General features: G+C 52.6%; 2 protein-coding genes across 2 annotated transcripts; one reads left to right on the top strand and one right to left on the bottom strand.

Moving 5' to 3' along the window:
- Positions 1 to 1,139: 1,139 nt before the first annotated feature.
- PG994_008759 (Transcription factor) lies at positions 1,140 to 3,232 on the bottom strand (the record flags this gene model as incomplete). Its single annotated transcript, XM_066860168.1, is given in 4 exon segments — positions 1,140 to 1,872; positions 1,932 to 2,294; positions 2,353 to 2,914; positions 2,929 to 3,232. 4 exon segments carry the CDS (start codon positions 3,230 to 3,232, stop codon positions 1,140 to 1,142), a joined length of 1,962 nt encoding a protein of 653 aa, XP_066713757.1.
- Positions 3,233 to 4,192: 960 nt separating this feature from the next.
- Positions 4,193 to 4,711, top strand: PG994_008760 (uncharacterized protein; the record flags this gene model as incomplete). Its single annotated transcript, XM_066860169.1, has 2 exons — positions 4,193 to 4,362; positions 4,543 to 4,711. 2 exons carry the CDS (start codon positions 4,193 to 4,195, stop codon positions 4,709 to 4,711), a joined length of 339 nt encoding a protein of 112 aa, XP_066713758.1.
- Between the last annotated feature and the right edge of the window lie 7,030 nt (positions 4,712 to 11,741).

The following is an 11,741-nucleotide window of genomic DNA, read 5'->3' on the forward strand; positions in this document are numbered from 1 at the left end:
TTCCTTTCCTCTGGCACAAGCACACGTATAAATATGCATCCAGAGCCAACGAGCATTCCGCCTGATTGATGTTCCCGGTCTGTGGCATGTTTGCTGCCACCGAGTACCTTCCCTGTCGTGCTGCATGAGACCATGCGACCGCCCTTCATATCATCCAACCCTAGCAACGCCATCGACTCACGTTCTGGAAAAGATGGCTTCCTGCTTCGACCACCACCGGCCCATGGGTGAAGAGAGGAACACATCACCTCCCAGGCCGAACAGCCTTCCGAACGAACAGCATGCTTGACACAACATGAACAAACAACTCATATTCCCTCATATCCTCGGTCACTCAACAACCCCGGGCCCCATTCATTCCAATCCCGAGACCGTTTCACTTAAGGGCGCACAAGTCCATCCATCAGGCACACAAGCTTCAACACAATTGGATCTTTCTTCTTCTGTCTCTTGATTGCTTCTCTCTCTAACGGCAAGGGGATATCGAAACAAATAATGATGTGTGCAGCCCAGAGAGCCTAACGCCGGTGTTCGCCTTTTTCCTCGACGGACTGTGCCATTTCCCTTTCTCCTCTCTCGCGAGAAGAAAACCGTGGTAACCAAACAGGAGGGGGTAAAAGCCATACACTTTTATACAAAGTCGGGGGTTGGGTCGGTAGGGACCGCGTAAAACAACAACAACAACAACAAAACAACACCAGCTTGTCCAAATGGCGGTATGACAGAGGCTCAACAAAATCCACCGACGCCGACGAACCAAAGGCTCTTCCAAGAAACAAAGTATTACACACCTAGTAGTGTGGTCCTCTCTTTCTCTCTCTCTTGTGTAAGAGGGTAGCCGTCCCCGATATCCGGCCTACCATGGTTACGCCCCTTTTTTTGAAGAGACGCCCTTCCTCTAAGTTCCACCGCCCGAGCTCGTTTTCCGGCTCGTTGTTCGATCATTAATTACGTATGTATAGGTATTGTTCGGGTATGTTACAGATGGGGGGTATTATAAGGGTATGTGGGTGGTAGTGCTTTAAGTCTCGACCCCGGAACGAATCCACGCTCAGGTTGATCGAGCAGAATGGTATAAGTCTCAACATCTAGTGGAGGAGTAGGTGGTTGGATATTAGGAAGCGACTGGGCCCGCTGTCTTAGGAGGGGCTCCAGTTATAGCTGCCATAACCAGCCGGCGCCGGGTGGTGATCCGTCTTCAGAGGCGGCATGGCGTGACCAGACTTGTACTGGTCTTGGTAGCCATATGGCCGGCTCTCTGTGTTGTGGTACGCCTGGACCGAGGCGGGCTCACCAGCCGTGGTGGTCCAGGTGTTGGGAGGCGGGTAGTAGTCGCGCGTCGGCTGGTGGTGGCCGGCCGAGTTGCTATCACCAGTAGTATAGGTGGTGGGAGAGCTCATCTGGCTCTGGTTGCTGTTCACCGGGACGTACGATCCGTATCGGTATTCCGACGACTCGTTATTCGATATGGAGCCGGCGCTGTGCACCGAGGTATGGCTCGCGTGACGAGGGCTCTTCGAAGGCCGCCCGCTCTCCACGTATCTCGGCACGCTCAGGTTGTTATGGTCATGGGGCGCACCCATGGAGGAAGTTGAGACCGACAGCTGAGGCGGGGCAGAGCTTCCAGGGACGTATGCGTATTGTGTCCGTATCGAGGGCGGTTGCTCGCTGGCAACCATGGAGAGCTGCACCGGCGGCATCGACGACTGCAAGGGCATCTCTTGCGGTTCCGGGTTGTAACCCTGGGGTCCAGAAAGCGGCATTTTCTGGTAAGAATCTGCAGGAATGCTGGTAGGAGGGTAGCTCGCCGTGGCAGACGACGGCATGGAAGACATCGGATGTTGTCCGGGAGGGCTCCAATTCGGGTAAGAACTGCAAATCACTGTTAGTATTGCCCGCGACTCGGTTTTGCTTCTCCAAGGTAAGCTTACTTGGATCTCATAGTCATCGGGCTGCCGGGTAGCTTCGACGCATTGAAGGTAAAGGCGGTTCGAGGTAACTCGAGGTTCAGCCCTCTTAGTTTTGATTCTTGCGGCTTCACGGCCAGAGGTCCGGCAACAACGCCCAGGCCTGTCTCGACCAGTGCCTGCCCTCTGGAACCAGCGCTCGATCCCAGGAGAGGAATTTCTTTCCTAGCCTGGAAATTCCGGGGGCTGCGACCACGGACAACAATGGGCGCTGTGGTGTACTCAGTGAGGACCGCCTTCGTTCCATCCGACAGTGTTCCGACAACCTTCAGGTGCAGCACGAAATGTTGTTGAAGCTCCTTTCTCCGTCCGTTGTTGGCAGTGGCGCTATGACAAAATTAGTACAGTGAAAGGCAAAGACCCTGGATCAGGTGAGTTTACTTACATTCTGAATTGCAGTCGCCTCCAGCCGATCGGGTAGACCGCGTACTCGCCGTCCGCTTCCGGTCCATCCTCTTGGAAAGGAATCAGGCAAAGCCGCAGGTTCCTGGTCGGCGGTCTGGGGCATCTCGGAGGAGTTGGGGGAGGCGTCTTCCAGGGGATGACGATCAGGCGGACTGGGTGGCCATCCACCGATTCAATTGCTGAAATGGTCACCTCGGTGCTGCTCACCGGGACCGATTCACCGGTCTCCTGGCGTATGACCGACAGTTGACCCCTTGGTGTTATCAAAGAGCCACTGATCTGGAACAAGTTCCTCCGGTAGCAAGTCAACTCGGGCTGCAGCAGGGAGCCGTCGCTGCTGTTCGAAGGCATCTCGGAGAGGAAGAACATGCCGTGGAGCTGTGCGTTCAGCTCCAGCTGCTGATACCGGCCATGCTGATCCACAATGGTGTGCTTGTCCTGCGCCTTGCGGAAGGACAAAAGCTTGTGGTCATGGTTGACGGTAAGCTTCGTGCCGTCATCTCGGAGATCCTGAACAATTTCCTGGTAAGGGGCTGCTCGGTCTGCGAGTACGGACGCTTCAGGTTGGGGTAGCTGTGGTGCTGCTGCATGGGCGTATGGTGTCTGTCAAAGGCGTTGGTCTCGTCCTGGGAGTACCTCTGGTACGGATAAGGATGCTGCATGGGATGACCGCTCCGGGGCCGATCCGGATGTTGCGAGGAGCCCACGGTGGGATGGTGATGGAGTGAGGACTCCATGTTGCTGGGAAAACGAGTTGATAATGGCACAGCCGGTCCGCTGTAGCTCGACCAAAGACTACCGTGAGGCGCCTCCGGCTTCAACTCTGCCATAGTCGCCGTTAGTGTCGTCGTGGTGGACATGGGAGCATATCTCGATGTTCCGATCCGAGAGGGAGAAGAAGACGTCTTGTAGGTGGCTAGCCGAGGAGTCGGCTAAGGTGTTGCTGATCTAGGTGTAGATTTCGGTACCATCAACTGCTTGGATCTGGATGATGCAATGGGAGTAAAGAGAGAGAAAATAGTCCAATGTAATGCTTCCTTCTTTGATCCTACCGAGTAACGTCAGGCTATGGCTTGGGTTGTATGTGAAGTCTGGATTAGAGTGAACTTCAGGAACGCGAGGTTGCAGGGCAGAGTGTACTTGTATGGAATGGATGGCTCCGGTAGATGGTGCTAGTGGGAGGGGGGTGGCTTCGTGCAAGTCGCGGCACTAAACACTATTCTTCGGGCAGTTTAACGGTTGACAAGAGCAAGGGTCTGGACGAGGACCTAATCAGGCCTAGGGTAGAGGGGAGGAGATGATGGATAACCTGGGTCTAGCACAGATGTCCGAGTACATCCCACTGTCAGAGCTACAGGCCCGCCCCTAGAGCAGCAGCAGCAGCAAGCAGCAGCATGTGTGTGTGTGTGTGTGTGTGTGTGCGTGGGTGGGTGGTGTATGCTAGGTAGGCCATGTATTGCGGTACAGTACAGTGCATCCAGCCAGCCAGCCCGTGTGTGGGAAAATCTTAAGAGAGGGCGATGGATGATCTGGGCCAGGGTACCACATTCCAGGATCCTCTTTGGACGGGGGCTCTGATATTCCTGGATGAAGGTACACTGAGGGACCGTTGCACTCAGGCGCGGTCAAACGCCAAGGGAAGTGTCAAGGAGAGCCTCTAGGCTTATGGCAGCGTTTCGAAAATCACGAACGATGATCGGAATTCCATCACTCCATGAAACGTACCAAAATGGAATATGTCAGTCAATAACGAAGTTCTGTTATGAGAGCAGCAATTTTGCACACACACAGTCTCTCTCTTGTCGAGCAAGAAGATAAGCATGTACCCAGAGGCTGTGATAGACGAGACCAAAGCACCGCAGTATATTACGATTATGCTTTCCGAGTACACGAGCCAGCTTCTGATACCAGAGGACCCTCCTGCTCGCGCCTATGCCGACTTTTTTAGAGGGCCGGCCAAAGTACAGTACTTCCGCAAGGCACTGCTGCAGTAGGTATTGTGCGGTGCGTGTGGCATGGCAGGCCAGAGAACCGAACGGCAAAACCCTCTTTCCTCTCACTCTCTCACAAGCAGCGCATGTAGGTGGATGGAGTAGGCAGGTATGGATGACATGGGTCAAGATGGGGGCACGGGGAGAAATCGACTGATGTGTCCTGGAGCCATTCACAGGCAAGCCTTGTCTCTTGCAGCAGCACACACAGCAAGCAAGCAAGCAAGCAAGCAGCAGGCCACACCCCTTCTTCCCTTTCCCTCTCCTCCTGCTCCTGCTCCTTGCCCTCCCCCCTCTACGGCTCCCACTCCCCAAATGCTTGCCCTGGCCCCCAAAAAGGCACTGTGATTAGCCAGCAAAAACCTCCGACGGCCTCGAGGGGACCCAGCAGGCCCGCTGTTTTCTAGAAGACCGTTGGGCACGTACGCCGATGAAGAACCAGAAAGGGATGGTGTGCTGACAAGGGGGCCCCTGGACTGCAAGAATCGGTTCATCAGTTCAAGAGATTACCCTGGACAATGAGCCAAGGATGCATAGGGTACTTACTGGACCAGGTGTGTCTAAGGTGGGTGGGCGGGCGGAGACCCAGTTGAAGCTCGCTTGGAGAAAAGTGCAGGGGGTTCCGCGGTGGGTGGAGGAGGTACAGGAACCCCTGTCCGTTAAGTGTTCAATGGCCAATTCTCTTTTTTCAGGTATGTTCGCATATAGCATTGTAATGACAACTCCTATCCAAGTGTTTCTATTATTACTACCGATAGGAATATCTGTCGGCCGTATAAACCGCTTTAGGCACCGGGACACGGCAGAAGTCGATAGTAATCTAACGGATCGCCCTTCACCGACTTGCAGAGGCCCACGAGCATGACAACGGCTGTCAAATCGAGCCGACGCCGATATTACAGTAGAGGGAAAGTTGAGATTATTCACAGCTATGATGGCGGGCAGTGCTGACAGGTAAGATGCGTGGTGGTGATGCGATGCGATGCACGGCCGACTTTCCAATGACGGTTCGGTGGTGGTCACACAATGATTACCATCCTAAGTGCAGCGCAGGTTCAATTGCGCGTTGATCGAAAGACTTGGCTTTTGAGGGGTTCACGATGAAACCCGTTACCCAGAGGCTCTGAGAAACATACTGACTCCGCCGTCGTCCCTATTCTACGCTGGATAGACATCGTCAGTTCCCTGGTGCCATGGGACACCCGGGCTAAAGCAGTATATTATAGTTTATCGACACTATAGTAAGGCGAGCTAGAAGCCCGATTCGACAAGTGCGTTGTTGTGCCTGACACCGAAATAAGTCGGGGGGTCCACTACTAGTCAAGTAAATAAGCCGCGCGCCAATCGCAGCGGGCCCCCTTTAGCTTACTTACAGGATAACTTGGTTATCGCAACGGTCGGGATCAGGGTACTTCCAACTATAGTGACGATGCAAACAAGGTGAGGATACCCAGATACCCACGAAGAGCCTTCAACCACGATCTTAGCAGTGGGTTTTCCGGAGACTTGCAGTAGCCGCAACGGTGAGCCAAGCCAAGCAGGAGCCCCTGAATGATTGGGCCATTACGATATAGCGCATCGTGGGAGTCCCTTAGTCCATACGGCTTGCTGGATTAGCATGGGCCTATCCGGAGCAATACGTACAGTATGTAAGGATTCCCGTACATAAAATTGCGTACCTCTTGGGGAAACACATATCGCACAGACGAGAGAGCGCCCGACCAGGCCGGCTGATGAACGTTTTCCATCACCCAGGCACGACAACTTTAGCCGCATCCTTAGTCTGCCAACGGCACGCGTCTAGGGTGCCGGTCCCATTAGACTGTCCTGCGGCGGCGGGAAGTTTGGTCAAGATGATGATGCCATAAGGGATCCTGCGAGACTCGAATCCTCCCGACTCTGCAGCCTCGCTCACAACCTGTAACAGAGGGCCAGACAAGGCTAGAAGCTGCGGTGGACGGCTCAAAGTTTCCAGCTCCCACCTCACCCATTGACTTTCATCTCCTGAGTGGGACTCGCCTCACGACATGGTGTCCGCGGTCGTTCGCGAGTCAAAGAGGGGGGTCTATAGAGCTTGTTGTTAAGGAGGCCACTCACGCTCAACACAACGCTCGTGGATACTAGTCGAGAATGCATCACGGAAAGGCACATGCAAAGTACAATATAATCTTGCTTCCGGGTGCGTCACGTAGGTCGAGACTGTTACGCTGCACTCCACATTAGGCCTGTTGCGATGGGTCCTGTCAGGGAAATCACCGGATATTTTCCTTCTGTCTTGAACGATCTCCCAGGAGCACCGTTACATCCTGCTGGCTTGGTGGGCTCTAACGGCAGTCGAAGAAGAAAGCCCCTGGCTCCTCTCAATCCCGTCGAGAAAAGTAGGCAGCGTCTTATTCGTTCCTTGAGTTGATCGAACTGAGCTAGCCCGCATTGGGCCAGGAACTGATGTCAGTTTCCGGAAGACTCAACCCACTCTGTCATGGAATACGACATCATTGTTCCAGAACAAGCGCGTTAGGCTCTCGTCGAAACGCGAGTAACAGTCTAGTGGGGTGATCTCGAAGCATCGAAGAACTATTTCTCCGACTGCAAATGTCACCGAGCCGCCCAAGAGTTGACTCTCCTTGGGCTTCTGTGGCAGATACAGTCAGGAGTCGTTCGACGCTCGCGGCAAAGAAAAGCCATTCTTCGGAGGTCGCTTAGCGGCTGCAGCTTCCCAATCCCTGGATCAGCAAGATAGGACTTGTCGACAACTTCATGCATGTGATTGAGCGCAGACCGAGATTACTCGACGTTTTCCATGGCTATAACAGACCCGGCTTAATGGGTATATCTGTAGCTTAATATAGCACAGACCAGGCCACACAGACCCTGTCACTGCCTCCAAAAGTGGCTCCCCCGTCGAGAAGGGGAATGTACTGTGCAGTGACTGTGTTCAAATTGAGTGTGTGTGTGACCTGGATATCTGATATGGCATATGTCGGCTTGCTTGCTGCTTACTGCATGCGGGCACAGGAAGCGTTGAACGCCTCGCGGCATTTCCGCACTTCGGCTCCAGAAGACATACTCATGGGAGCGGCATGTTCCTGCTATTGCTCGTACGACCAGTCAGTCGCCCTATAGCACAGCAGCTATCATCAAACAGTAGATAGTAGAGGCTCCAAAAGCCTATCTTGGGCAGTCATCGAGAGCGCTGTCGGCGATAATGCGACATATATCGCTCTAGCGTCAGGGCAAATGTGCCGGGTCTCGGGGGTGTCGGAATTGGACAACAGACAACCAGGGCCGGGCATCCTTCGCTTGCGAAACGAGGGGACAAGCTTCAAACAGGAAACGCACCTAGCACATTTTTGTTTTTGTTTTCTGGGCTGGTTAATTTATCTACAAAAACGCTTTGCCGATCATTGTTCGGCCAGCCTGACGACGTATATGCCTATTTCGTATCTTCGTACGTAGGGCAGGCAGCATGGAGTATGTAGCGCCTGGCCTGGCCTTGCTGCTGCTTGCCTTGCCCGCTCGCTCCTCCTTGCCGAGCTAACCCTGGGCCGATTGGGATGGACAAGTCCATGGCCTCGTTCGTTTTTTTTTCTCCGGAGCCTTGCTTGCTTGCGCTTGGTTCTGCTCATCATGGCCGCCAGGGCCTGCATAGGATCAAATCAACTAAGCCGCATGTAGAGAATATGTCCGACCGGCAGACTCCACTTGGCGGAAGATCCCCAGTCCCGCTCTCAGCAGTCAGCTTGATCAAGCAATCGTTGTCCTTGCCGACGTCCAAAGAAAGAAAAGTGGTGCATGGGTTGCTCAGGTCGGTCTCCATAATAACAGTAACAGAAGCCGCCACCACAGCGCCAGCGCAGGTTACGGCATCCGACACCAGCTGCCGTTCTGACTAACTTCTCAGTAGCGTGAAGCTGTTCAGGGTCCTGGTAGCAGCGAACCCAGCAGCTAAGGTTTTAGAGTCGTCTTTTTTCTCGGCCGACACTGATGAATACCGGTTGTTTATCGGCAGTCGGGCATATGGTAACGCACTTTCCCTTCATGTTGCAATGGGCACACAATAGCTTCACTATATGTCCTGGAAGTATAAACCACTCGAGATGGGACCTGTCTAGTATCGAATGTTTACCTTGTTTTCTCGGGACTTTTCCCGGATTTGCATACTGCGGTGCCAACATCAATCCCGTTGAACTTGCAACGAAAGTAAACAATCTTGGAACTGAAATTTTAAACAAGCTGCAAAGCTATATCCCAGCCGCGAAGGCAGGGTAAACCTGTATTCGGTGAAGATATGGAATGTTCGGCCAAATGGTCGAGTCAGTAAATAGCAGCCTCCAGAAGGTGCTGCAGTCGTCTAAGGCGAAAATAAAATTGCCCGTGGGCAATATCAACTCGTGTTTCTACGCAAATGAGTCGTCAGCCAATGCCGTCGTCGGAAGTCGAAACAAATATTGGGCGACGTAGCAGTGTTGTGCAGCCTGACCAGGCGGACCGGTAGTGATCCCGTAATGTAAAATTCCGATGATCCTTTCCGGGTGGATGATGGGAAATGTCAGAGTCGCAACAGAAACAAACCCAGACTGAGCTGATTAACATGAGGAATACGACATAGGAGATATTCAGCAATCGATGCTGACTTGACATGTCTGACAGCTTCCCATCGTGACCTAAGTTCGGGAGAGACCACAGGTTGTCAGGTCCAAATCAGATACTGTGCGGCGGCTTATTCCAAGCGAGGGTCCCCCATTTAGGCATAGGGGGTTCAGTGTTAGACAAGGGTGGGTTGGGTGCACAAGAACAGGGGTCTAGTATGGATGCGGGGCCAGCGTGAACTTCGCTTTGCTGGCTGGTCCAAACATCGATTCCCAGCAACAGCCCTTAGGCGATCCCTCAGCAAGGAAGTCCTGTCTGTCTCTGGAGGTATACGTAGGGCATAGGGGCAGGAGGAAGAGAATATTGAGGGCAGCGGGTGAGGTTTCAACCCATATCGTACCTGGAGTATAGCAGCAGTTCAAGAGTCAGGGTAAGGAAAAGGGATGTATGTATAGGATAGGAAACGGAACATGAATGGAATCGAACGGATGGTGAAATGGACAGTAACAATGGCGGCCGGTAAGACTCGAACCGAGCCGGGTTCCCGTTGTGATGAGATTGCACTAATCCTACCGTACATAACTTTGTACGCACCTGCATCATCTCTTCAAAGGGATGCTCAACTCCATGATGTGGTTGTCGACATTATTCTCTCTTGGGAAGATGGGCCACGCAGCCCTTTGGACAGAGCCGACTGCCGACATGCGAAAGCAGAAGGAAAGAGCGGTTCACCCACCTTTACGGCGAGCAGCTGCATGTGGCCTTTAGCCCAACGGGGCAGTTGCGTCTGCGACCCTACGGCAAGCAGGTGCTGGGTTCGGCGTTGGTTGGTTGGCCGTACATACATCGAACTGATTTATTGATCCAATACATCCGTGATGGGTGGCTAAGGTAGACATCACGCCGGCAACCATGGGGCAAAGGGCCTCAGCTTGGTCAGAACAGGCCACACTTGCAGGATCTTTACAGTAGTTTGCGACTATGACACTGCTAGCAGCTCGCTAAATACGGCCGTCCGTTTTAAGGCTGCTCCCGCATTTTTGATAGGTTCTGCATGTCTCGTTGCTGTGCAATTGCCTACTTGGAAGTCTGGTATGGACGATCACTTCAGTGTGCGTGTGTGTGTGTGTGTGTGTGTAGGAATAAGCAGTTGGACACTGCGCACGTTGCAATATACCATCATCATCAATATCGCACCACTTAGTTTCCCATCACATCCACCGTGATCGATCTGAGGTCACACTCGACGAAGGGGGTACCTGGTACCATCACTCTTCCCCCCTTGCCCATGTCCTTTGCCCTTGCTGGCCTTAGCCTATCGGAGAGCAGAACCAAGACAGGATTAACTCATCTATGGGTCGGAACAGTACATCATTACCTTGCGAGTGTCGTTGTACACGCTTATGATTTATTATGTATCTTCGATTCTTCATTAGTCTTGTATCTTTGTTCAGTGACAGGCGCAGAGCCGTCGTCATGCCTTTCACACTCGGCAGACCTCCAAATCTCCGAACACGACAAGCAGATCCGTCACTAGTAGATGACTATCAATTAGTTTTCTGGTTGCCCTTTTTTTCCTTTTTCGCAACGCTCTATCTACAGCCGACCACGGCTATGACGTAGGGACTGCACATGTAACCTCTGGCACTAACCTACGCCTCGCTTATATCTATCTGCGTCAAGTAGGTTCGATATGTAAGTTAGACACTTGATCTTTATAGGCTCAGTCAGCGGCTGGCGTAGATTGTGGTGGTAGTTGGAGAAGCTACTACTGCACTGCCAACCCAGCCTACCAGCCGGTTCCTCCCTCTGCGAGTGATGCCGTAACATCCGCTAACTCAGTTATACATGAGCAGCACATTAAAGAAACAAACGGGATAGGTGGCGCTGTATCATCCCGTCCTTTGAACTTCTATTTTTGTTTGTTTGAATATGTAATGGTACGGTAAATTAAGTGCCTACTCTAAGCCACAACTCAAAATACTTTGAATGTGGTGTAATTGCGCCTTCCCCAGAGTCACCAAATTGGTTTTTAGGAATGCTTTCCAGGATCCCGTCCCGCGTTCTGGGTTCGGTCCTGGGTTCGGTCTTGGGTTTGGTCGTCCTGGGCAAATCGCAATTTACCAGTGCTGTACCAGGCACCCAACCCACCCCAAATCAATCAATCAATCTCAACCACATCTTTCCTACTTACCTAGTCGACCAAGAAAACCCATAACTTAACTCTCAGACAAAAAAAAGACGAGATGGCATTTTGGGACGAACACACTGACCGCCCTGCACTGCCTCGTTTTCCCATTGATCTCATCTAAAAACCACTCGGCCGCAATCTCGTGAGGCGTGATGCTGACAACAGAAGGGCATACGGAGTACTACCAGTACAGACATGTTGGACTGACTGATCCACCTGCTTGTACGGCTTTTCCAAGAGCCCATAGTTTCCCGTGCCTTCTCCATCTGCACGGCCAATATTTTGCTTTGGCGCCCGGCGCATGATGTTTTTCTCTATTAAGCCCACAGCGCTTCGTCATGCACATATCAAAGAACCAACGCAAGCCACAAAATGACTCGCGCATATCCCAAGTTGGGGCATTCCGTGATCAATATTCGACGGTTATGCCTTGTTTGAACCATTCAATAGTGTCTTTCGGTACCTGCTATTACCACTACCGGTGACATCCCCCCGCAGTTGACAGCAATGCCACGCCGCTGGTGGCTGGGTGCCTCATATCCGCTGCTTGTCCGTTTTTATTTTCCTCTCTCGAGATACATGCTCCGGGGCCTTGTC

This window comes from Apiospora phragmitis (genome assembly GCF_038363925.1).
Source record: "Apiospora phragmitis strain CBS 135458 chromosome Unknown utg000008l:1.0-3514335.0:1.0-3519231.0, whole genome shotgun sequence".
In the NCBI taxonomy this organism is placed as follows: Eukaryota; Fungi; Ascomycota; class Sordariomycetes; order Amphisphaeriales; family Apiosporaceae; genus Apiospora; species Apiospora phragmitis.